The sequence below is a fragment of the Gobio gobio genome (assembly GCF_949357685.1).
Source record: "Gobio gobio genome assembly, chromosome: 9".
Lineage (NCBI taxonomy): Eukaryota > Metazoa > Chordata > Actinopteri > Cypriniformes > Gobionidae > Gobio > Gobio gobio.
This window is the reverse complement of record NC_137115.1, coordinates 12,312,252-12,339,299: the sequence shown is the minus strand read 5'-3', so window position 1 is coordinate 12,339,299 and position 27,048 is coordinate 12,312,252. Positions and strand designations below refer to the sequence as shown.

Sequence of the window (27,048 nt, the reverse complement as noted above, 5' to 3'; positions counted from 1 at the left end):
GTATACGTTTTTTGAACCCAACTCACATAGTCGAATTTAGGCTGTGTGGCACTGGCAGTCATTCTGGATTTATTAATGTCTGTATAATGGACACTTATGTAAAGTTCTCCCTCTAATAAAAATGTAAACTCTTTTTTTCTATGCTTTGTCTGTTAGGCCATATTTTTATTCTTTAATGTGTTTTTTTTTTTTTTTTATGTAACTATCTAAAAAATGTCAAGCTGGAACAGATTTGTGATTAATTCAGAATAACTAAATTAATTAATCAGCATGTCATGAAATCAATTGACAACCCAATCATTTATATTACTGTATATAATTTTTCAGTGCTGTAGCCGTGACCAGTTCATTCAAGTCCAAGTCCTGGCTGAGACCTGAAATCAAATTGAGTCTTGAGTCTAATCTGAGACAGAGCCTTAGGGCCGGTTACAAGTTACAATTTAGCCTAGTGTTGTAGTAAATAGGCACTAAGTCATAACTTACACACTACTAAATATTTTTGCGTTGTACCATTACACTTAGTTGAAGCGTAACTCTACGTATGAACTAAATATTTATGGAAATCCTCCGATCAGGAGTAACGGTTGGAATAAAATAGCAGACCAGAACTGACTGAACTGAATCAATAAACTCTCGTTTAATCCGACAGATTTATATGACAATACTGACATTTACAGTACACTTGCTTACATTTTAAGAGAGCGCATTTCACTGCATTTCAACACAACTTCTGCTCACGTGTTTAAAGGCTGCATTGAGGGTAAACGCCATATTATGCAACTACACATTACTTTACAGAGAGCTTACGCCCTACTAACTACGTTCTGCCTTAAGAACAAATGGTGCAACCGAATAAAGTTAGTTACAAACTATCTAGTATTTACTAAGCCTCAAGTGTGGACTTTTTAAAGGGGTCATATAATGGTACATGCACTTTTACAAGTTGATTGTACGGAAATGTGTGTTGGCAGTGCCTGTACACAACCATCCTATAATGATAAAAATCCATCCAGTGTTTTTTTTTTTTATCTCCTTATATGTTTTCCCCTGTCTCAAATCGAGCCGTCTGACCATGTGACGTCCCACGGTCGGACGCCTCTCCCACGATTATTAATTGACAGCAGCGTTTCAACACAGACCCGCCCTGAGCGAGCTGTCATCAGTCCGCCATTGTTGATACGCTGGAGCAGAATGGCGTCTAAGTGATTGTGGTGTTAAAACCGAACCGCTGAAGACGCAGTGGCTGAGTTTTGTTTTCGAAGGGAATATTCCCCCCGGTCAACGTCAATGCTTTCATGTTTGCGCGAATCATTTCTCACCAGACTGCTTTATAAACGAGCCAGTATAAAGCAGGTTTTGCTAAGTAGCTGCTCCTGAAAAAAGGATCGCTACCAACTATTCTTATTCCTGCTGCACCTCCAGAAGAAGTGAGTGTAATGTTATATTAACCTTTATATTAATCTTTGCAAATCACTTGCACACTTCACTATGAATGCGGCTAAAGTTTACAGGGTAAGTTACATTACGGCATGCTTTCTATGTATGACATTCTCAATATAATTCATAATCCCACGTTTATAAAGAACAACGCGTTATGGTTATTACAAACTGTGTACGCTGGTGATAAAGTTAACGTGGTAACACTACAATCTGTCAATGAACTAAAATATACATCAGTAAACACATAGCATTCGTATCTCACTACGCTACCCTGCCAGTAAAAAGATAGATCAAAGTGACATTACGTTAACCAAACATTCAGAAACGTTATAAAGGTCAGAAACCTTAATTGGCGAACTTCGTTGGGGCCGTCATCTTGTTCTGGGTCCGACTCTGGTTCAAATTGATACGGTTGCACTCAAATCCAAAATATACCCTCAACTGTTGTCAAGGCAACACTCCACGTGTGTTGTGTCGAACGAACAGAGGGGCGGGGTGAGCAAAGCTCATTATCATTTAAAGTCACATGCACTGAAATGGCTTGCTGAAAACGGAGCTGTTTTTGACCAGGTAAAATGAGTGTTTTCTTACAATACTAATGAGAATTTTTAATTAAAGTATATTACAAACTTTTCATTTAGACACTAAAGAATCATATTAGCTTGTACAAAAATGGCATTATAGGACCCCTTTAAAAAATTACTTACAAATGGCCGGTGCAACCCTACCCTGAAAAGAGTCTGAAAGATTCATACAGTGTAAATATGCTTTCCTTTGGGGTGAATGAAGGCTGGTTTTGTGTCAGTGTTAAGCAAACCTCCACAGCTACTCTCCTGGAAGTTGCATAAAACCGTTCGATCGGATCTTGCAATTTTGCAAAGTGCCTGGCCTGCTATTTTTGAGCGCAGTAATCATCAGAGTGTCACTGAATGGACAGTTAACAAAAAGCTGGATTCATGTCAAAGAGATTGCATTAACATTCAGTCACAGGAATCATCAACATTCACTTGTTCATGGACTGCAAACCAAAATCATTCGGCCACATTACACGTCAATAGCCGTAGTCCTTTTATTAAAGCTGTCCATTAGCTAAACAGTCGCAAAGACGCCTTTGTGTTGCTACCTTCCAAAACATTCCCACTATGGTCGGCTTGCCCAACATCCCTTTTAACCAGACAAATAAGGGAAAAAAACAGCAAAAATTCACCACATTCCTATCTGACGACCAGACGGGGATATAAAGGGCCATATTGAACTGCATTAGGAGCTTGCTTTGCCACACCTCAACACAGTTAATTAGCTTTTCTCCCATAAGATTCCCTGGGAAAAGAAGGGGAAAAGGCAGTAGGCTAAATGACAGGTTGCGTTGTGCCATTCGAGAGTACGGAAAGCCTGGAAGCCAACTGTTAGATACAGATGGTCTGAGTGTCAAGCCAGTACACAATTCACAGAGCAGGACAGGAAGATAATAAACAAAGTAATGACACATAAGGAGAAAGCGGTGGAATGAGAGAAGCATAGGAAGAGATGAATGGATGCAAAAAGAGACAGAACAGAATGAGTGATCAACCCATCAGGGCGTATGAACTCTCAGCACATCTGCTCCGTGCCCACCGAGGGTGAGCGGTCTGCATTTTCCTTAATCTCTGACACAAATCACAATTAGTTACTCTGATCTTTTAAAGGGCTGAGCTGAGACCCTTTTGTCTGGAATGTAAGCAAATCAATACAATACATTATGCATGCTGGGCAGGCAATCTCACCGAGACCTGCCTTGAGCTGTTGAGCTAAATCTGGATTGGGACAGGATATCAGCATGCCCAACGCTTGCTTTCATACGAGAATACATTTACTAATCAAAACGATGAATTCTAAGTCCTTCTGTGACTGCTCACACGTTAAAGACTTTAAAAAGTTTGTGATCAATAGCCGAAAGAAAAAGAAAAAGTCAGAGTGAAAGAAAAAAAGCCTAGAAATCCCTTTATGCTTCAATGAACTCGTATGGAATTTCCAGGGATAGGTCTTGATTAAGATGACAGTCCCATCCATCTGGGACAGTGCGCAGGACATTTGGGAATCGGGAAGGAAACTATTCCTCAGAGCATTACAATTTCCATTAAAATGATCTCAGAATGGTTAAGCAGATTGTCTTTAATGGGTTTGGAAGAACTTTTTATCACTCAGATGTTGCTCTTTCATAGCTTAGGCGAGTTTATGGACTTCTCGGTTATAATTTACAAATCAACTTTCTCAGACATTTCTGCTAAAAATCCAAAAAAATATTTGTATTTGATGAGAAAATGTATGAGCATAGTCTGAGCCAATGTTGAGGTTTCCTCTAAAACTCCAACCCCCAGTTTCACAGACAAGGCTTAAGCTAGTCACAGACTAAAACGAAAGTTTAAGCTGTTTTAACTGAAAACAACTTGCTCTGACATATCTTAAAATGTGTCACTGCCATCATTTTCATTCATTCATTCATTCAACACTTTATTTGTCCCCGAGGGACAATTAACAAGCTGCCACGTAGAGTAACACACAATAGCTATACATACAAGCATCATACAGTAAATAAATAACATAATGTGCACAGAGGGCATTATAATATATTCTATATAAAATATATATATGTATATATGTGCAATTAAAAATGTATGTAGAGAGAAAAAAAACACTTGGTGACCATGATGGTGCTTAGAGACGGTTGTAAATTTAAAAGCTGCACCAATTTTGGAACAAAGGTTGCCTTCCTCCTTTGTGTCCTACAGTCTGGACAACGAAGCCGTCGCCCCGAGGGGAGCCACTCAAAAACAGAAAAAAGGACATGTGAAGGATCTTGTAAAATCCTGCCAGCCAACCTCAGCATTTGCTGGTCACTTATGATGGAAAGAGCCCTAATTGGAAGTCTGATAATCTTTGAACAGACTTTAACTGTGCGCTCCAGACGAATTCTGTTTTGAAGGCTGGTGAAATGGAACCAGCAGACGATAGAAAATGTAATGACACTTTCAATGTAGGAGTAGTAAAACGTAGTGAAAATGTTCTTACTAACCCCAAAGGAATTGAGCTTCCTTAAAAGATACTGCTGCTGCTGGCATTTCCTCAGTATCTCCTCTGCATTAGAGGTGAAATTCAGCATATTGTCAAAAATTGTGCCCAGGTATTCTTCGACAATCTCTATAGGCTTTCCATGAATGACAGTGGTGACTGCCATAGCCATCTGCCTCTGCTTATTAGAAAAGTTTACAACCATCTCTTTAGTTTTATTTACGTTAAGTTCCAAACAAGAGTTGTCACACCACTCCACAAATTCCTTAAGAGCTGGGCCGTGATGCTGTTGAGGGGCTGATAGCAGTTAGATTTGGTGGACCAACAATCATCAGTATACAGAATGAAGAGCAGCGGAGAAAGGACACAGCTCTGTGGAGAGCCAGTTGAAGTATAAAGGAGGTCAGCACTCTCTGAGACCTATTGGTCAGAAAGTCAATTATCCAAAAAATCAGATGGTCCACCAGTTGAAAACGACTGATAAGCTTCTCAGCAAGAATATGTGGCTGTAGCGTATTGAATGCCGAAGAAAAATCAGCAAACAAAAATCTAGCTGTTGCATTAGGAGATTCAAGATGCTTATGGACAATCTGTGATAAATACTTTTGCATCATCCACCCCTCTGCCTGTGCGATAGGCAAACTGAAGTGGGTCCAACTGGTGTATCAACTGGTGTATCAATTCTAAGGCACCTTTATAAAAGCTACTTAACCTCTTAAGCTCTGGGACCATTTTTGGGATTTCCACCTGGATTTGGCCTACCCAAATTGAAAAGCTTCCCATACCCACATACAGTCGTCATTTTAAAGGAAACCCTTTGAAGTTTCATAAACCACTGCTAAAATGTAAGTATATGTTGTCTAAGCTGTAATAATCTCCCAATTTAAATAAGAAGCTTTTTGGTTATAAATTCAGTTTTGAAAGTGTGTAACTCAGGCCCTGTGTGCTCTAGCACCCTGCAGACAGTTTTGGCTGTTTCCACTAGATTCCAGAAAATAGTGGAAAAAAGAATTTTGTCTGTATCATGTTGTATGCAAGATTTATACAAATGGATCTGAAAGGAGGACAACGCCTATTTTGTTTGTCTGTTTTTTTATATATAATATGTTTATTATATCACACACAACATATACTATAATATTTATCACTTTCAGAAGTGTTTTAAGTAATTTCAGGGTTTTCTGTAAAAAAAGACAGGGATATTGCATTTAAACCACTGTATATGGGTATGGGGGGGCAGACGGAAATTACATAAAAAAAGGTCATATTCCTCCATTTAGATTCATTTGAATAAATCTTGCATACATGATCCAGACAAAAATTTTCTTTTTTCCAGTATTTTCTGGAATTTAGTGGAAACAGCCAAAACTGTATGTGAGTTATACATTTTCAAAAATGATTTTATAACCAAAAAAATCAAAGAGCGTCTCTTTTTTGGGGGGTTATTAAAGCTCAGACAACATATACTTACATGTTTATCACTTTTAGAAGTGGTTTATGTAACTTCAAAGGGTTTCCTGTAAAATTACACCAACATTTTGAATTTAGACCACTGTATGTGGGTATGGGAAGCTTTTCCATTTGGATAGGCCAAATCCAGGCGGAAATGGCCATGATGAGGTCATATGAGGTCAGAGCTCCTCCACAGACATTTAAAATTGAATTATATACATGATTATGTAATGTCCTGTACAGGGTCCACAGAGTTTAAGTGGTTAAATGTTCTAATTGAACTAAGGCTTAATCTTGGCTTAATCTAAGCCATATCTGTGAAACCGGGCCAATGTGAGGCAAGCTTCTACATTGTGAGTAAATCATTTGCATAGGTTACTACATTTCGAGCTAGGGGACTAAATAATGTCTGTCATTAAATTGTTACATTTTGATTGAGTTATAGGCTTAGAATGAGTTTAGCACGGATACATTTTAATTCCCTGTTCGGTCCTATGACCGCTTTAGGGCGCCTACACTAGAACACGCTGACTGAGCGTATGATGGGAAAGAATGCATTATCTCATTTATGAGGGCATGAAAAGAGCCATTCAATATCGAAAAAGTGGGTATACAGCGAACTGGACTGCAGACAGTTGTGCATTTCCACACAGCCTTTTTACAGCATACTATTCTCATTGATATGAATGGTTTCACATCTTTTTCTGACAGATCTAGTGTATAGACGCTGTTATTTATGGTCTTTGTCTTGCATGCACGCAAAGAGAGAGAAAACGAGAGACTTGCATACAATTTAGAATTGAGACTACATTAAATTCCATTCATTCGTGTTTTTTTCCTGTCAAAATGATAGAGTTCGTTTGAAAATATTTATTATTTTTAAACTGAATGATTGCACAAGTAGCAATCCCAATGGGTATCACCATACAGTTTTTGATTTCAGCAAATTAGTTCGAGCAAACCAAATGTAGGCAACATTATTTAATATTCATAAGCCCAGCAGCCTGTCAACCCTTTATAACATTTTAGTTTTATTAGTATTACTGTTTTTTATTTTTATTTATACAGAAACACTGAATGACCAGTGACGTCTCAAGCATCACCACCAGCTCTGCAACCCCACTAAAGTCAGTTTAATATAACAAATATGTTTATATCATATTTTTGTGTGTGCCCATCTGGTGAATAAACTAAGCATTTACTAGCCAATGGTGATTGATTCTATTGACAATGTGTGCAAAGAGGGTTGTCTGGAGAACCCAAGCAGGAGACTTCAGCAAACATTTCCATTTGCTCTGCATTAAATCTAATTGCTGTCTAGGAGAAATAATAGAGATAATAAAGAGATCCTATTTGTGATTTGTCATTCCTACATGCATCTACAAGACTGAAACAGTATTAGCAGTAGCAGACCACAAATAAGCAGTTGACTTCACACTTACCGATGTTCACTTCATCATCCGTTTCAGCATCACCAATGCACTCAAACTGGAACTCCTGTAAAGACTGGGAGAACTTCTGCACGGCAACCGAGAGGTCTGAAACAGAGAAAGAGAGGTTTAAAAAAGTGCAAGTAAGGAATAATTGACGACGGGCCATTGAGTAGGGGTGAAATTAATCATTGCAATCGCAATGTGGACAATTCTGCTTTGATGATCGAATTATAGCCTACTGACGTTTCTCTGATGTCATTCGTAAAATGGCGGAGGAAGGCAAAACACAAAAATGTATATTTGCTTGGTCGTGTGGGGTTGTGGGTTTTGGTTCGTTTGCTGTTGTAGGCTGTAAGGACTTTTGAAATAACTGAAATCATTTGGCAAATTGATATGAACATATAATGCGGTCAAGACCTGCCTGGAACTACTTTAGCCGCCCGTTTCCCTGAAAATAATTGCACAACTTAGAATGTTCGTCAACCAATCATGTTCAAGCATTCAGCAGCCTCATAGTATAGAGTTTTATTAAGATGACTCAATCACCTGTATCTCCTACAGAACTTAAGGGGCCATTCACACAGAATGTGTTTTTCCACTCCAATGTTCTACTTGTCCATTGTTTTTCAATGTAAACACGCTAGACAGACGTCTTTAGCCATTGCGGTCACGTTTCACATCTTTTGCAGCGCTCAAGTTAGAAAAAGTGAAACTTTTTAAAAACACGTAGACCTTGCGCTTTTTCCGTTCCACTGACCTGCATCTCATGTTTTTAACAGCAAAAAACAGTTCTGTGTGAACCAGCCCTAACAGAACTATCATGGTGCATAAAAATGTCATGACATTGAAAGACTTTAAAAACACAAAGCTAACTTAGAGCGTAAATCAAACTAAAATCGATCCACCTCAGTCAAAGGTGTATCTTCTTTTCAACTCAAAACTAGGAGAGTCTGTACAAAAAGATAAATACATAATCTTCACTCCCTGCTGAGAGTAAATGAGTTCTCATTTGGAGAGCTAAACGTATATATCAGTCATCAAGAGTGGGAGGAAAAGACTTGAACAGGAAACGCTAAGCAACTCAATCAAAAAAGGTAATGAGACTGCAGAGAAAAGCCATTTCATCATGTCTTAAAGAGGTGATAGACCCGACTGCTCCTCCAAATACTAACAAAAGCTTTCGCACAAAGAAAACTCTGAAAGGGGTTTCTCATTACTTTGTCCTTAATCTTCTATTTGGAAGAACGCAGGGTTGGAAAATGGCTCTTTCAAGCTTAAGAGCATAAGATTTGTCAAAAGTGCAATACGTAGGCATTCACAATGTGGCGGGGACGAATACTAACTTTGCACTTTTGACTGTTGGTTTGTTAAATTATTCATTGACATCTATCAAGAGAGGCCACAAAGATGCATTGTAAGGCTCATTACATAGACCAGTGCTAATACGCAGACTGATACTGATATGCTGCAAGAGAGGCTTGTAATTCCAGAAAGATCAAAAGTTAATTCCATATAATTTGCTACTGTGGCTACTTTGCTTTCAACATTTAATTCGTGGGCATTATGGTTCACTTTTGTCAAATCTATCCATAGCATTGACACTGAACACTGAAAAAAGCTGAGAGGATAGAAAAGTGAACATAAGGTTGTATCCGAGGCCATTTTTCCTTTGTAATTTGCACTTAATGACTTTTGTTTTTATCCCCAAATTTTTTTTTTTTATTTGTGCATCAAACAGTTTCAGCAAACTGTAATTTGTGTTCATATGAAGGTCAAGAGTAGCCTGGTCCTACCAGACTCTCCAACTAGCGCTCAACATCAATGTCATCGTTCTCAGCCACTCCCTCTGTTCGCTGATTGGACCGGTTAAAATTTGACCGGAGAAAACCAGAGAATATATCGCAATCCCAGACGGAGTACTGAAGGAAAATGAATGGGGGGGATCGGGGGAGGTTTGTCCACGGCCCCCATGGACATCCCTGAGGGAAAAGTTGCCCATAACTGCTGGTCTAGGATCTGTAATCCTCTGTAAGAATTCGTAATAATAGCATATTACTAGCGAAAAGGAGTTGGCAAAAGATCCAGTGTGTATCTGTATTTGTACTCGTCAAATGATTCAATTTCCAATGTGTTTTGCTTCGGTGAGTAATGTAGCCAATCACAGACAGGTTTGTTGATTTCTACAATGCAATTGGCCAATCACAGGTGCTGAAGTTAGAATCCACTCACCACTCGATTGTTTGTCCATCACTGAGTTCTGCACGCGCGCTAATCCTCTGTAAGTGTAGACATTGTTTAAATAAGAGATCCATTGTGTATCAGCTTCACTGATTAATATAGCGGAACTTTGTGAGATCGCGTTTATTGAATGAGTGACAGCTTTTAGTGATTATAAAGGCGTACTGTCTAGGCAATATACTTTTTTTTTTTTAAATAGGTATTTAATATATTCAGAATTTGAATAGAACTTTTGTTTTCCATTCTTTACAAGCGGCCACATACACGCTTCAATACATAGACCCAAACGCATACATGAGGGATTCACTCGAAACTGTGATGACTGACAGTGATAAATATTTATGCATCAAAATCAGGCTCATATAAGTGTCAGGAAAACATGATTCCTTGCTCTCATGTCATTATCTATGGATCACTGGATATTTGGTATGTTGTAAGGAACATTATATGGAGCCCAACCTTTAGTTTAAACTGATAATTATTTGCTTTACTCGTGTTTTCCTCTATTAACTCCAGTCACGCAGCAGCACTTCTGCCACCCAGCCCCAGCTGAGGGGGCGTGTTCTGGTGGGAAAGTGACGCCGATGCATACCCTCTATAGGTCAGAGGTCACTAGGGAGGACACAGAGAACACTGAAATTTAGTAAACACTGGAACATTCCACTTCCAGAGTTCAATTCCAAAGGCTACAGATTCTATATGGATAAATTAGCCATGATTCCTAAAGAAAACAGTGCAGCAAAGGACAACAGGATGTGATGTGATTTTTCCCACACTCCATAAAAATAGGGTGCAATATTACAGGCTATTCAAGAACATAAATAGTGTAACTTTAAAGGAGTCATATTCTTCACTTCTGTTGCATTTTTCCCTAATGGCCCACTTACAAAATGTTAGTCAATGTTTTAATCACAGAAAAGTTTTTCAGTGAAATATACATGGAAATATAGATTTTCATGACCATTTTCTTTCCTTTCTTTGGCCTACAGAATTAACTCAAGGTAGGTTGTACTGTATCTGCTACCTTTAAGATATATAACCCCACATTTTTAAAAATGCAATAAAATCAAGAATCTGTGATTTGTTAATTATCTTGCACCTTTATTTGACTTAAGTGCAAAAAAAAAGATTTCCAATGTTTTGGAATGTTTGATGGCTGCAGGACACTGCAAAAAAAGTTGGGACAGAGGCAAAATAAAAGTGAAAAGAATATAGAACATCCAAGTTAAACTGTTTTGAAAGGGTCTACAATAAGCAGATGAAGTAACGTGGTATCGTGATTGGGTCAACTAAAGGCTCAGTCTTTGCAAGTAAAGATGGGTCATTATGGCTCATCACTTTGCGCCAAATTGTCAAAGAGTTGTAAGAGTGCAAGGAATTTAGGTCTTTCACCATCTACCATATACACCAATCAGGCATAACATTAATGACAGGTGAAGTGAAAAACATTGATAATCTCTTCATCACTGCACCTGTTAGTAGGTGGGATATATTAGGCAGCAAGTGAACATTTTGTCCTCAACGTTGATGTGTTAGAAGCAGGAAAAATGGGCAAGCGTAAGGATTTGAGTGAGTTTGACACGAGCCACATTGTGATGGCTAGACGACTGGGTTAGAGCATCTCTAAAACTGCAGCTCTTGTGGAGTGTTCCTGGTCTGCAGTGGTCAGTATCTATCAAAAGTGGTCCAAGGAAGGAACAGTGGTGAACCGGCGACAGGGTCATGGATGGCCAAGGCTCATTGATGCACGTGGGGAACGAAGGCTGGCCTGTGTAGTCCAATCAAACAGACGAGCTACAGTAGCTCAAATTGCTCAAGCAGTTAATGCTGGTTCTGATAGAAAGGTGTAAGAATACTCAGTGCATCGCATTTTGTTGCGTATGGGGCTGCATAGCCGCAGACCAGTCAGGGTGACCATGCTGACCCCTGTCCACTGTCGAAAGTGCCAACAGTGGGCACGTGAGCATCAGAACTGGACCACGGAGCAATGGAAGAAGGCGGCCTGGTCTGATGAATCACATTTCCTTTTACATCACGTGGCTGGCCAGGTATGTGTGCGTCGCTTACCTGGGGAACACATGGCACCAGGATGCACTGCCGGCAGGCAAGCCGGCAAAGGCAATGTGATGCTTTGGGCAATGTTCTGCTGGGAAACCTTGGGTCCTGCCATCCATGTGGATGTTACTTTGACACTTACCATCTCATCTCCGATGGTCCAAAAGACAGTGAAAATGTATGTTGTGGTCAGAGTCCAAGTTTGTAACACTCCACTAAACAACTATGTAGAGTTTACACTAAAATGAAGAGAACAATTTTCCCGTTTCAATAAATTAAAAGAATGGAGGAGTAATAACAACAGTCAAATAGTAAAGCAAAAATCCAAGTGTATTTACAAGACAACAGAATATACCCGATAAAACAATTGCACAATTGTGAATATATGCATGTTTTTGGGAAAAATGGACAGTTCTCAGTCCCAAAGACGAAAGGGACCATCCAGATTTTCGTCAGCACACAAGGGCAAAAGCAAACATCTGTCATGGTATGGGTATGAATCAGTGAAAACGGCATGGATGACTTGCACATGTGTGAAGGTACCATTGACGTGGAAGTGTATATTGGGATTGTATAGAGAGTATGCTGCCATCAAGATAACATCTTTCCTGGGAAGCAAGACAATGCCAGGCCTCATTCTGCATGTGCTACAACAGAGTGGTTTCTTAGACACTCTGTAGAGTGGATGTGCTTGACTGGCCTGCCTGCAGTCCAGATCTGTCTTTTATTGAAAATGTGTGGCCCATCAAGAAAAGGAGAATCAGACAACGGCCACAGACTGTTGAGCAGCTGTCTTGTATCAGGAGAGATTGGGCAAAAAATGTATTGCAAATTACTAAAAATTCAACAATATCCTCAATTTACAAATGACATAAATTAAAAGAGAAATTACACAAAAGTGTAATTAAAAGAAAAGGTGATGAATGGTAAACATGCTTCTGACCCAACGTTTTTTTTGGACTGTGTTGCAGCCATCAAAATCAATTTTTTTTAATATTATCTGTACAAAATAAAATTAAGTTGGTCAGTGAAAACATTGGAAATCTTTTCTTCGCACCTTTGTCAGTTAAATAAAGGTTAAAAAGAATGAACAAATCCCAGATTCTTGTTTTTATTGAGTTTAACACAATTTCACACGTGGAGTAAGTAAACTCTTAACAAAGAAAATAAGTCATTTTAACTTAAATTAAATTATGGGCCAGTAAAAGGTAGAGTAATTTCTACTTAGTTGAAGTTTCCTTTGCAATACTTTTTACTAAAATAATATAACACTGAATTAAACCACACTACATTTTTTTTAAAGTAGATATTGTGTAGACAGCGCATCTACACAATAGAAGTAAAGTGGCACCTGAACACGGAGACCTCAACACTTGGTACACAATATAAATGTGTCATTTTGAGTAGAACATGCACTCCAAATGTCACAAAATGGCAAGTTACTAAACCAGTGATAAAAAAGCAGTGATAAAACAGCAACAACAACAAAAAATTCAACCTTATTAATTATTTAATCCCCAGTGCATGATGGGAACAAGTTGAGTAGTTTTAATTAATTTTATAATGTTGATATTTATGCTTTAAATTCTACAAGCTTGAATTGAGTTCTAATATAGAATTTACTTGGTTAGTATTTACTTTACCACAAAATCTTTTTTATCAGTGCACTACAGCTGTAACGATAACACAGAGGAACAATATCGTTGGAATCACTTACAGGATGATTTGTTCTAGCTGATGAATGATAAAAATATTGATAGGCAATCAGAATCCACCTGACTTTAAGGAGCTTGCGCATTTTAAGCAGAAGACAACAAAACTGCAGTGCATGCTTATAATAAACATAGTGTTATCATCCTTTGGTGTGGACGCTAATATAGTTATTGTTATAGTTACCTTTATAGTAGTTATCATTCTTGGTCATTAGAAGTGTTGAGAATGACTATTAAATGCTAAATCAATCCTTGAATTTAAATGAATTTGAGTTGAGGTTGCAAACAAAATGTATAATTGCAATTCAAATTTGAATGTAAGGAAATAAAATTAAAATCACTTAAAATTCTAAGAAATTCAAAAGAAAAGCTTAGTTTGGCTAGAACAGATGGAGGTTTGAAATACGACATATATTATAGAAATTCATATATAGTTTATATATTTAATTATTTTTAAGAAATTAACATTTGTGTGGAAAACACTGGAAGACATCACCTATGTTGATTTTTTGAAAGGCAATTCAGTAAATTGCTCTTCTTGTCATTCCAATTTAACTTCCTGTGGGGTGTGGTCAATTCAAATAAAACTCATGATTTGCATGGAACTAATTCTTAAATTTCGAATTTTGCCCAAGCCTAAAACGGCTCATGGCACCTTAAAAACCACATAGCAACACCCTGCATGTACAACACAAACTAACTTTTCTCAGTTTTCTATTTGCAAATGTCTTGCTTCCTATTGAAAGAAAAGGCTTAAGTCTAGTCATGGCTTCTAACTGAGATAAACACTGAAATTTACTCCAGGATCAGGTTCCATCTGTGGCCTTATGCACTGAGAGCGCATAACAAGGTTATCCACTGATGTGGTGAGTGAGCATGTATATCATCTCATGGCATGCACCGGCTCCGAGACTCCAGGGTGCTGGTCAATAATCTGTTTGAGATGTGAGTCTGCTCAGTCAAGCTGAATGAGCCCCATCAATAATGCAGCGCCCTTCACCTCTCGTACCGACAGACAGCATCACCACTGCAGCGCCGATCCACAGCTACAGTACTTTCCTAAAGCCTTCAGTGAGAGCATTAACGTCTAACAGGCCAGGCTATTTCCAGGATCAGAGGTTGTTCAAATGGAAGCGGGTGTCTTGAGGAGAGAATGAGGGGGGGACATGCTGCTGTCCAATCAGCTTTCAGATTCTCAGCGCAAAGCAGTGGAAACACCCGGAAAAAATCGCACCTCAGCCTCCCCAGTGACCCTTCTGCTTCCTGTGCCTTCCTGCATTACCTCAGCTTTCCAAACTGTCTCTTTATCTCTGTAGGTAATGGCTGGTAGATCCACTGTCCGTCTCCACTGTCACTTTGTGCTGCTACCATTACTTCCTCTCGCCTGCTAAGTATAGAACATGCTGCCCGTCACAACATTCTGCCTTCATGCCTTTAGGGAATCGCTGAGCCTGGATTGTACAGTAAATGGTGAGTTCTTGGCTCTGTTTAATGCACTGCGCACTGTTTACAAGCAGCTGCCATCTAAGACGGCATCAACATTGTGTACGTTTCCATGGACAACAATACTCCAATATTAACCTGATTAAAGGGATAGTTCACCCAAAATTGAAAATTAGCCCATAATTTACTCACCCTCAAGTCATCCTAGGTGTATATGACATTCTTCTTTCAGGCGAATACAATCTGAGTTATATTACAAAATCCAGGCTAATCCAAGCATTAGAATTTTATTAAAGGGGTGGTAAACCACGATTTCACTATTCTAACTTTAGCTAACGTGTAATGTTGCTGCTTGAGCATAAACAACATCTGCAAAGTTACAACGTTCAAAGTTTAAAGCAAAGGGAGATATTTGCTTTTAAAGAAATCAGTTTCTAAGAACTACAGCAAACGGCCAGTAGGCGACTACAGACATTCCTCCAGGGTTGGTGACATCAACAGGCTCAATATTTACATAAACCCCTCCTCCGAGAATATTAAATAAGGGGGGGTGAGACCATTTTGTATCGCGGCGCTGTTGTGGTACTATAGTTAGGCTGGAGTGTTGCTGCCGCGATGCCAAGGAAACGCTGTTATTTTCATCCGGATTGCAGGTCTGGGGTACTTGCTCTGTTCAGCCTTCCTTGGGACGGGGGTGCGTTGCAGAGCGTTTAACATACAACATGTTGCACGTGTGTATGAGACAGCGGGGAACAGGCGCGCGCGGGGCTCCCTGCAGCACATCTCGGAGGAAAACATCCACCGTCTTCGCGATTTCAATGCCGGATTTGCACAACGTCAGCTGCGTGAAAAAAACACTGCCGGTGCGTGGATGCACAAACTTCGCGAGTTCAATACAGGATATGCACAACGGCTTGTCCTGAAAGCTGGATTTACAAACAGAAGCTGTTTACGGGCCACAACCTGTAAGTCTGATTTATTTTTCATCAATGTGTTTTCCTGTAATATGTTGTAGCAAGGAAGTAAACAGATGACAACGCTGTTCTGCAAACCAGTCTGTTAAATGCTCATTCATATTTAACGTTATCCGACGAACACCTAACGTTACAAACACTAACGTTAAAATCACAACAGCGAACCTGGCATTAGTGTAAATGATTCTTTGATTAGAGCTTTTATGTATTGTTTATCTACAGGCATGCTAAACATGGTTCTGTGTGTGATTTGGCTAACTTACTAGTTAAAGCCAGTGCTTAGTGTTCGTTTTGGGTTAGTTCTTGCAACAGATATTTGGCTATAATCGTTCTAAAAATACAAAAGTTAAAGTGCCATTCAGTAGCGATTATAGATCCGCAGTCTTTACTCATGAGGACTGAACAGGTTCTGCTCGATCATCTTCACTCAAATGTTCTGGGTCTGATTCGGGCTCATATGGTTTTATTGACGCCGTTGTTTCTAATACTGACCAAAGCAGAAAGCACAGCCTCCGGTAAAGGTAAGGGGCGTGGCGTTTCCGACAAACGTGCACTAGGCGGTTAGCGAATCACAACACACTGGGCCAGCTAACCAATCAGAGTCCATCGCGTATTTTTGAGGGACTGGCTTCATACAACCCGGAAACCATCAGACCGTTTTACAAGGAGGGACAGAGCAGTGTAGAATAAAGGTCAAATATATGAAAAATAAGGCACTTTTTTTTCAAACGAAGCATGAACACATGTTACAGTGCACCCCACAAACACAGTCAAGCCTTCAAAAGAATGTGTTTTACCATCCCTTTAATAGTTGCTCTGTTTTTGAAGTCCATAAAAGGTGCATCTGTCCGTCAAATAATGTGCTCCACCCGGCTCTGGGGTGTTAATAAAGGCCTTCTGAAGCGAATCGATGCGTTTGTGTGAGAAAAATATCCATATTTAAAACTTTATAAAGTAAACCTTCGAAAGACTAATGCGACCAGGTACGCTCTTCATGACGTCACGTACGCATCTTGAGTTTCACTTTCAACATTCTACACTTTTCCACGGAAGGCAGTCAGCCCGAAAGTTTACTTGACACATTTTTAAATATGGATATTTTTCTTACACAAACACGTCGATTCGTTTCAGAAGGCCTTTATTAACACCCCGGAGTTGCGTGGAGCAGTTATTTGACGGACAGATGCACTTTTTATGCACTTGGATTAGCCTGGACTTTTGTAATATAACTCCGATTGTATTCGTCCGAAAGAAGAATGTCATATACACCTAGGATGACTTGAGGGTGAGTAAATTATGGGCTAATTTTCATTTTTGGGTGAACTATCCCTTTAAGACAATACTCTGATTAAGAAGCTACCATGTAAACAGCGATTTCTAATTACCTTAATCCGGTTAAAGTCATACTCGAAATAAAAGCAAATCGAATTAAGACATGTGGATTGTGCCTATTTTAGTCGCATTATCGAAGAGCATTACAGACATGTACAAACCTTAATCACACTATTAACATTGTGTAGGAGTTTTCACCGCATTTTGTGACAGGACACATCACACCAAGCAAGTGCAAAGGGGAGGGCTTTGGGGGCTCGAGCCCCTGCCCTTTTTAAAAATTAATCAAAAGTGCCCCTCTCAACAATCATCAATAATATTGTGGCCAATAAAACAGAATTTGGTAAATGGACTGCATTTATATAGCGCTTTCAACAGACCCATGGTCATCCAAAACGCTTTACATATTGCCTCAAAATCACCCATTCATACACCGACGGCGGTGTCAGCCATGCAGGGCCAGCCCGTCGGGAGCAGCTGGGGTTAGGTGTCTTGCTCATGGACACCTCAACACTTGGTCAAGTGGAACCGGGGATTGAACCACCAACCTTCTGGTTTGTAGACAAACATGAACCACTGAGCCACTGCCGCCCAGAATTTGAATTATAATTAATATAACAACGCATACAAAACAGTAACAAAGCACTCAAATGTATTTTACGTATCTGTCAGTCTGAAATGTCATTGCCATGACATGTTACTGCGTGTCTTGCTTGACTGCTCATTCTGACACTGCCTACTCTATTTTTTTTTTGGGATGCACCGGTTGACCGGCCAAAAATCGGAACCGGTTTTCTTTGTATTTTTCTGCCGATTTTTCCGGAAGTGCGCCCGCGTGCACATACGCCTATATTGCAATCATTCGCGAAGATGTCACTTGTGTGTTACAAACGGAAACTGGAGAACTGAGGGAAGAGACGAGATACGCTGAAGGGAATTAAGAGCCGCTTTCCTGCGCGAGCTGAAGTTGCGCGAGCTTACCTCTCCGCGCCCTGCACAAGCGTAGATAGTAGGGGTATAACGATCCATCTACTACATCGATGTATCGATTTATTTTCCTATGATCTAACTACATCGATCTGTGCTCGGCAAGTTGGCCTTCCGGACGACATATATCGATCTAACATCGTTTTAAAAGGCAATCAATCGATTGTATCGATCATAGGAAATAACGCATTGGATTTAAGCACGTCAGACTTTATATGGATGTTTTTTCTTAGCACTTTTAATGATAAAGGCGTTAAACGTTACTCGATTCAGTCTGCCTATCTGTGACATCATCGCCTCGCACCAGCAGCAGCGCTCATTGAAATGAATGGGATCGTGTCGCTTTGTCGCTGCGTGTCGCTGGCGGTGTGGACGGGGCTTGAGAAAACAAAACATAGCATGGCGCATGGCAGAGGAGAAGCCAACGAGCGAGAAATTATCAAGCCACCAGGAGAAAGAGCTACCTGTCCTTTCAACCCTTGCTTGTTACCTGTGCATTCCTGACACCAGTGTGCCAGCAGAGCGAGTTTTTAGTACTGCTGGCGACATAGTGAACGCACAGAGAAGTGTTCTGCGGTCAGATCATGGTGATATTTTTGAAAAAGAAATCTGTAGAGTCATTGAAGAGTAGTTGGTTACATTTTATCTTTTGTTAAATATTGTTTGTTTATTAAACTGAGAGTAGTAGCAGGTTCAGCCAGTTTATTCAATCTGAAGAAATGTTGGTTGCACTTTATTTTTGATATTAATATTGTATTTGTATTATTTTAATGTTGAAAAACAACAGCAAAAGTAGCAGGTAAACTTACTATTAATTAAACCTGAAGAGAAGTTATTGCACTTTATTTTTGATATTAATATTGTAATATTTTTATGTTGGAAAACAAAAGCAGAAGTAGCGGGTTAACCTACTGTTGAAATGTTGGTTGCACTTACTGTGCTTTTATTGAAAATGTATTGAATATTGAAAATGAGAGCAAAAAAGGTTAACTTCCTGTTAATTCAACCTAAACTGTTGGTTGCACTTTATTCAAATAAAATTTTAATGCATTTGCCATTAATTGTTGTTTACTTGTTTGTTTATATCCATAATTAATTGATATACCGGACTCCCTTACAAGAAACAACAGGAATCTTGGAAATTTCACCTGCACTGACCAGTATCCAGATATTTATTTCAGTCACACAATTTTTGGCTAAAAAGTTACTGAATCGATTTCAAGTCACTGAATCGTTTCAGATCGTATCGTTCTAAATTAACCAATATCATCCTTGAATCGTATCGACAACCTCAAATCGTGATACGAATCGTATCGTTGTTAAAACAAATCGTTACACCCCTAGTAGATAGTGAGCGTTTGTTCAGCTCAGCTTCTCACGTGTTGGATCGGATGAGAGCGAAACAGACTAATTTGTGACAAAGCCGAAATACTTCTTTTTGTAGCCTAAAGAAGAACATGCATGCACTTTTGAAATGAAATACTATCAGTTCTGTAGCCTATAGGATGATCATTTTTATTTTACCTTAAAATTACATTGACTTAATTTGATTTAAAAAGCACCTGCTGTAGCATCTTAGTTTTTTTCGTTGCACTAAACATTATTTGATTAAACATTTTGGAACAATTATATACTTAGGTTTTATCTAATTTCACTGGTTAAGACTTTTTTTCTTTACACTGAATTTAAAAACAAATGCTGATTTAAGTAACGTCTTTGTTTGGATTGCAGAATATGCAGTTGTTGCCTTTAATTTCACCTTTCAGCCTTTTAATTTCCAATTCAATTTCCCATTAATTTCAGATTGCGGACTTGTTTTCATTGGCCAAAAGCCAATTTAGCCTGTTAAATACCAATAACATCTTGTTTATGTATACTTTAATTCTTTTATTCTGTAAAAAAAAAAAAAAAAAACGGATATCGGTATCGGAATCGGCCAGTTTTCTTGAAAAAAATCGGTATCGGAATCGGCCATGTAAAATCATGATCGGTGCATCACTATATTTTTTTATAATTATTCTGCTCATTGTAAAAGTAAAATACAATAAGTTGTCTCTGTAATCCCATATTCATAATTGTGACCAAACTGTCTGCTTACAACAGCGGTCGGGAAGTAGGCTCGTGAGCCATATGGGTCATTCAGTGAACTCCTGTAGCTCCACGGCGGGAAAAAATAATCCAAACAATAACGATTTGAAACCTTTTTCATCATTAATCAAAGCTATTATTCGAAATGTAGGCTGTCAAGAAGGAGGCAAGAGGGGCAGTGTCTCTTCAAAAAAACTGAAAGAGACAATATATAAAAATAAAACAACGTAATATATATATTACACCCGCAGGTAAAGTTACAGCGGGTTGCCTGAGCCTATTGAATTTTAACAGACCCACCAAAGTCGCGCTATGATTGGACGTCGGACATTGTAGCGTGGCATGGGGACGTAATGATGTGCCATTAATCGAGCTATATGTTCAATAGCATGTAAAACAGGAACATGAACGGAATATTCTAAAAGCAACTCATGTTAACACCTTAATCAGAATATTGTTGTATTCAGAATAAGGTCAATAATTAGATTACTGCTGTCCATGTAAACATAGTCATTGTAAGGGGTTGAATTGAAATCATCTTCTTAGGAAGCAACATCATTAATAATCACACATCTGTTAAGATCAACCGATAATTGGTTTTACCCAAAATGTAAAGGTGCAGTGAGCGATTTCTGAGAAATGCTGTTGATATTTGAAATCAACAAAACAAACACTCCCCTACCCAAAAGGATCACAACTCTATCTTGATAGCTCCGCCCCTAAATTCACAATCACACTATGGGCCCCATGATGTGAGCGCATGGTGAAGGTGAAATTTTGCTAGTTTAACACTGGAGAAAAAAATCATGGGTCATGGGTGTGTTTTGGGCGTAACGTGCAATAAACCAATCAGAGTCTCATCTACCATTTCCTTTAAAACCCAGTTGCGCTTGCACCATAGCGGATTCGCTATTTACATGGCTGAAAACAGTGGCGTGAAATCGGGCACTTTCTGCTTCCCGTTGCGACACTTGCGCTGTGCTTGCATACTATGTCACAGCTAAATTAAAAAAAAAAAATCTATATTTATCAAATACAAAGACGTTTCAGAGATGTTCTCATTCAATATTTTATGTACTGCTTAATACAGCATCTCCAAAACAATAAAGTTCTATTTAAATACCATTGAAGTGCTTTTTATCAGTTTTATTTTGATAAATCTGACACAACATAAATACAATTGCATGAAGAGCTTTTACTGTTATAAAAATACAGGTTTGTGAGCATTAGTGGAACTGAAGGTGTCCGAACAAACACAAAACACACGTGATCGCTGTCATGCGGGAAATCTGGCCAATCGTGGAACAGTTGTGTCGTCATCGGAGCTTGTGCAGCCGCTTTTGAGAAGCTGTGCTGACTGAATCAGCCGCAGTTCTTTGATGCCATACGTCTAAAGTCAGACAAAATTTCTAACCCGCATGCACTGCTTCAAGTCAGATGTCGACCGGTCTGTGCAGAACTGCATGAGGTTGAACAAGCCTTAAGCTTGGTTTATACTCGCCGCGAGTGAAATTAGGAAATATTTAAGAGATTGTTAATTTAGTTCTATACATGTAAATATGTGTACATACATTTTGTTCTAATGTCACAAGTAATATCAAGGTTTACTGAGTTTTACACAATTTTTTGAAGTGTGGTTTTTGGTGAAGTGTAGTGTACTAAAATAAATATCGTCACCTGTGTACATTACTTTTTCTTACCGCTGCTTTTTGATGGTTTATAGAACAATTCTGTCGTTTCAAAGAAAAGTACAATGGGGAGCACGTCAAGTATAAACGCCTCGTCCGTTTGGGGAGGAGCGCGCGCAGTCAGTGGAGGCTCACACTGCGGAGCCAGGCGAAAGTATAAATAAGGCTTTATGCAACACAGCCACCTCCCCCCTCATGAGTGTATACGCCCCTTACTGCTAATTGGCTAAAAGTGTGTTTTAGTGCTCAGTTCGATCCACTTTCAACAGCGTTTTTCAGAATTCGCTTACTGCACCTTTAAGCATTTTTTGGATATAGCCTTTATAATATTAGATATATAAAAGTCTTTATAAAAGATCATAAAGTAAAGTCATTACTTCATTATTTACTTTTACATTTACTTCATTATTAATTGCCATCCACATACAGCTCTGTGGATATTAATTATCTCTGTTATTTCTCAAACTAGACCGACAAAATAAGAAACTTGCCATTCGAGATAATTCTGATAACATGGTATATTACTCTAAGTAAACGATAAACAATGTATTTACTCTTTTATTTGCGAACCACACAAGAGACTCAATTAAAGGTAGGCTAGGTAGGATTTGGTTAAAAAACTTTTTTTCCAAATTTGTTTAAACTTTCTTTATATATCAATACATAAGTATTGTATATCAAAGTACTCTGAAAAAGAAAGTATGAAAATTGAGTGTCTGTAGACCTCTCACGACTGTTTTAAAGACAGCTCATTATTTCCATTCACTCCACCTTCTCCCTTCTGGGCTCTTTCCAAAGCCACGCCCCCAAAATACATGAACGCGCCACGCCGACTGCTCAGCTGAAAGACGCATTATTTACCTGAGACGAGCGGAGAAGACGTGCATGTAGTGACATCATGTCAGAATCACATGTAATAAAAAATCTAACTTTATCATATGAATATAAACAAATAAGATGTCTTTTAGTACTCACTCTCAAGCTAGAATAACGATACTGGTAAAGTTTAAAATACACACACAACACAAGTGTCTACGATACACACAGATACAAGATAAAAACATTGGTAGAGTATATAAAAACAAACCAAGGGCCGAAATAAACGTGCAGGTAAAGTTCCCGGTGAACATGGTAAAAGAGTTTAGACAGAGGGTAGTAGCTAAAGCTAACTTAGTCCCTAAAAAAAGTTCCTGGATGCGGTGTACTAGCTTTTACACATGCATTTTGTTATCTAAAGTTACATTTTGCAAAATTCAACACGACAGCGATCAACTTGAGCTAGGCATATTGAGTATTTATCATCTCTACTAATGACTCGCTAAGTGTATAACATTGTAACTTTATGCTAAGTAATGTTATGTTAGCTATATTAGGCAGCTACGTGTGCTAGTGAGACATGCTTCATGAAAACATAAACCAAAAAAATTTATAATAAAAATGAAAGATTACCTGTCCAGCAGAAATACAGCCTCTTGAACTCAAACGGGAGTGCTAGGGTTGCCAGGTTTTCACAACAAAATCCGCCCAATTGCTACTCAAAACTAGCTCAAAACAAGCCCAATCGTGTTTCTCCGGTAAAAATCGCATTTGGGGGGTAAAATATGTGTCTTTTTGGTAGGGCTGCCAGCTAAAATTCGCAAATCCCGGGGCAAAACATCACATAATTGGGGTCGCTTCAACCCGAGGACATGAAAAACAGCCCGCGGCAACAGTGTTTGAAGTAGCCCGACTTGGCAACACTGGGGTGCGCGCATGTGGGCAGATCCTGGAGCAAAAGCAGCGGTAGCCATGGTAGCGAGAGAGAGTGACAGTCGCCCAAGCCAATCACTTGTTTCGGCCCGAACGAAGATAATGAGCGGTGTTTATTGCAGATTAAAAAGTCTTGAGTCACTCGATTTTTATACTCTCTTTTTCAGAGTACTTAAATTTTAATTATGTATTGAAATATAAAGACAGTTTAAACAAATTTTGACAAAAGTGTTTTAGATCATACTTACCTACCCCACCTTTAAAGGATGAAATCAAAGGATACAAATTTAAGGATTTACAAATTTAAGATAACTTTTGAGGGAGTGGAAAGAGCCAGGTTCATTTGAAACCATGCAGAAATACAGTAAATCAGAACTTATGAAACACAAATGGGCAGCCTCTCTGAAATTGTCATTGGTCAACAAACAGCTACATTAAAATGTGTTGCCGCAAAAGCATTTGCATTTATCCGCGGTCATTGAGACTGAAATTACGCACTGAAATCAATGCATTTTCAGAGTTTAATCTTTAGTTAGTAATTGAAACTAACTGCTAATTCCAATAATCTGACATTAGCATGTGGCTAAGCTAACAACTTCATAAATAAGCACAAAAGAAATATTCAAAGCACACAATTATTAGAGAGAACTGTGCTTTTTGGTAATTGAAAGAATACATATTCATAATCAACATTTCTGCAATGCATTCTGGGAATGCCTTTTCTCTCGAAGACAGATTTTGGCCAAACTAGGGCTGCGTTCCACTCCACTTTTAGAACACACACTTGCAAACTTCCCTAAGCACTTCCCCTCCGGGGAATCCCTGCCGCCATTTTGAAGTGTGCGTTCCACTTCGTGAAGTGGACGAGGGACGTTTATATGGACAGACCCTCGCTCCCTCTATTTTGTCCCAGTCTACTTCATATGTACACTTCAGGCAGTTTCATATACCACAATGCAATGCAACACGATTGTGACGTCATTGCATATCGTGTTTAATTTACCCCACCACAAACACCTCTATGATATTTTAATTATTTTTAAAACAACCTAAACACACCTATCTACATATAGAATGCTGCATTAAACAATTTCGTAAAGGAAAAAAACAAACAGTAAATCAACTCCATAGTGGATTCCAAGTGATCGGGGACTTAGGACGTTCCAGATCAGTCTATAGCAAAGGTTCCACCACTAGTGGGCACTCATGCAACGTAAGCAATGCCGCACATCCGAGTGAACGAGACAGAGGGAAGTTAGCGAGTGAAGGGCATAATAAAAACCAACTGGAACGCAAGAGTGTTTTAAGGCAACATACTTTTGTTTGACATTTTGGAACAGCCTGTGCATCAGAAGCACACCTGCTATGATGCCTAAAGATGTTGCCTAGGAAGGCATCTTAGTAGGTTTACAGATTTAATGAACACACCGCCAAGAGTAACACTAGCTGTTCTTACCACTGCATGATGGGACATACGCCAATACGAATGAGTAATATGATTTTGCAGTTGCATATGTTCACACTGAGTTTTAATAATTAATCAGTGAGAATAAGATGGAACCCTGGATTCAAAAAATATGACAGAGCAGTGTGAGCTGTCACAAAGCATTTCACACTCAAACTGACTTACAAAAGATGCAAGTGAACATAAAACCAGCTGGAACCACTCCCTATAACACACACACACACACACACACACACACTAAAAGACAGTATGTGTCATTACCTCCCCAGTTTCAGGGGTAGAACAGAAAAACATCCCCTTACAAGACAATAAGAGCTCAAAGGGCAAAACTAGATAGCAGAACAGGAGCATGTTCAGAGGACATTTCTCAAAAGGTCACATACATCCACTCTGCTGCTTCTCGAACCTTACTAGATGTATTTTCTTTTGCCTGTTACTTCATTTTCTCTTCCATACACTCACTCAAAAAATGAAAATCTGTATGTTTTACCCTCATGGCAATTCAAACTCATATGGTGATTTTTCATTTTAAGTTACTTTTTCAAATAATTTATAATACAAATTAGAAAATACATCGATTTTGAACTATGCTGAGATATTTTAGATTCCGTCTCTCACAGTTGAAGTGTACCTATGATAAAAATTACACACCTCTACATGCTTTGTAAGTAGAAAAATCGGCAGTGTATCAAATACTTGTTCTCCTCACTGTATATGAGGAGCAGCCCAAAATGTAACTACTTATTCAGAGTTTGTCCAAAAAAAAAACACATGGTTGTGATGTGAGACCACCATATGGCCTCGGAAAACTTGGAAAATAGCAGATATGGACAACATTATGATCGTCTTTTTTGGAGCTTGACAGACTGGTCGCTGTGAACTGTCATATGGAAATCTTTTGTCTTATTATGTACTCTACAAAAAATAACAGCATATAGGTTTGGATTGACAAGTGGGTGAGTAAATAATGACAGCATTTCTATTTTTGCATGAACTATCCCTTTAAACACAATCCAATGCACACAGAACATGCATGTCGGCACTTAGCAACATTCCTGTTATGACATTAACAAGCATGATGCATCTGCTGTGTAATTTTGCAGCGAGTGTAATTGCAGGGTATGCTGTGGCACCTGGCAGCAGCAGAGGCAGTGTGCATATGACGGGCTTCCAGCTTGCTTTTATCACAGGTTTTATCTGATGTCACACCTCCACACAGCCTGCCATGGAAGAGTGCCTTCATAGCTCACTGCCTGTTAGGGAAAGGACATCTCCTCCAGGCCCTGCTACAAAACAACAAGCCATAGAGAGAGTGACGATGCTTGTGTCTAATAGTGTATTGCATACAGTGGGTGGCTGCGTGTATGTTTTTTTTATGTGTGTGTGGGTGTGACGTGTGTAGAGAAAAGGCATTTCAGTTGTCTTCACATTCCAAAATGTTCCATCGGTTGGTATTTTACAGTCAATAATGTGGCAAATGACACCTTTTTATACATTGTAGGGGAGAGCGGGGCACAACCTAACGCTTTTTGACTTTCTCAGTTGGTGTAAATCCACATGTGGTTCAGAGTATTTATTTTTTCCAACTTTAATTTCCCACATTTCAAGTGCAATTATGTGGTTTTGTTTCATTAATACAGTGTATACTTTTTTTTCTTGATTTACCCCGAAAGAATGGAAGTTAAATGTGACAACATGCCCTATATGTGGGGTACATTGTAACATGAGAGGGGCACATTGTAACATGACCAAATGACAGCTTAAAATGTTAAAAAAATATCCAAGACAAATTTGTCAATAAAATACAAAAAAAATGCATTTTTTAAATAATTAAAAATAAACAAATTTTTGAGTTTGACAACAAACACACCTCAAAACACAGCTATCAGCATAGTTCCAAAAATTATAATAATGAACCATTTCTGAACATGACTCTCTGTTATT

The 27,048-nt window shown here is 38.8% G+C and overlaps 1 protein-coding gene across 10 annotated transcripts in view; it reads right to left on the bottom strand.

Annotated features, from left to right (window-relative positions):
- arhgap42b (Rho GTPase activating protein 42b) overlaps positions 1–27,048 on the bottom strand; it is a 225,038-nt gene that overhangs the window by 157,111 nt on the left and 40,879 nt on the right. For all 10 annotated transcript variants that reach the window (XM_079826055.1, XM_079826058.1, XM_079826056.1 and 7 more), the window contains exon 2: positions 7,383–7,478. In XM_079826055.1, coding sequence (XP_079682181.1) covers positions 7,383–7,478 — 96 coding nt within the window. The remainder of the gene's footprint in view (positions 1–7,382; positions 7,479–27,048) is intronic.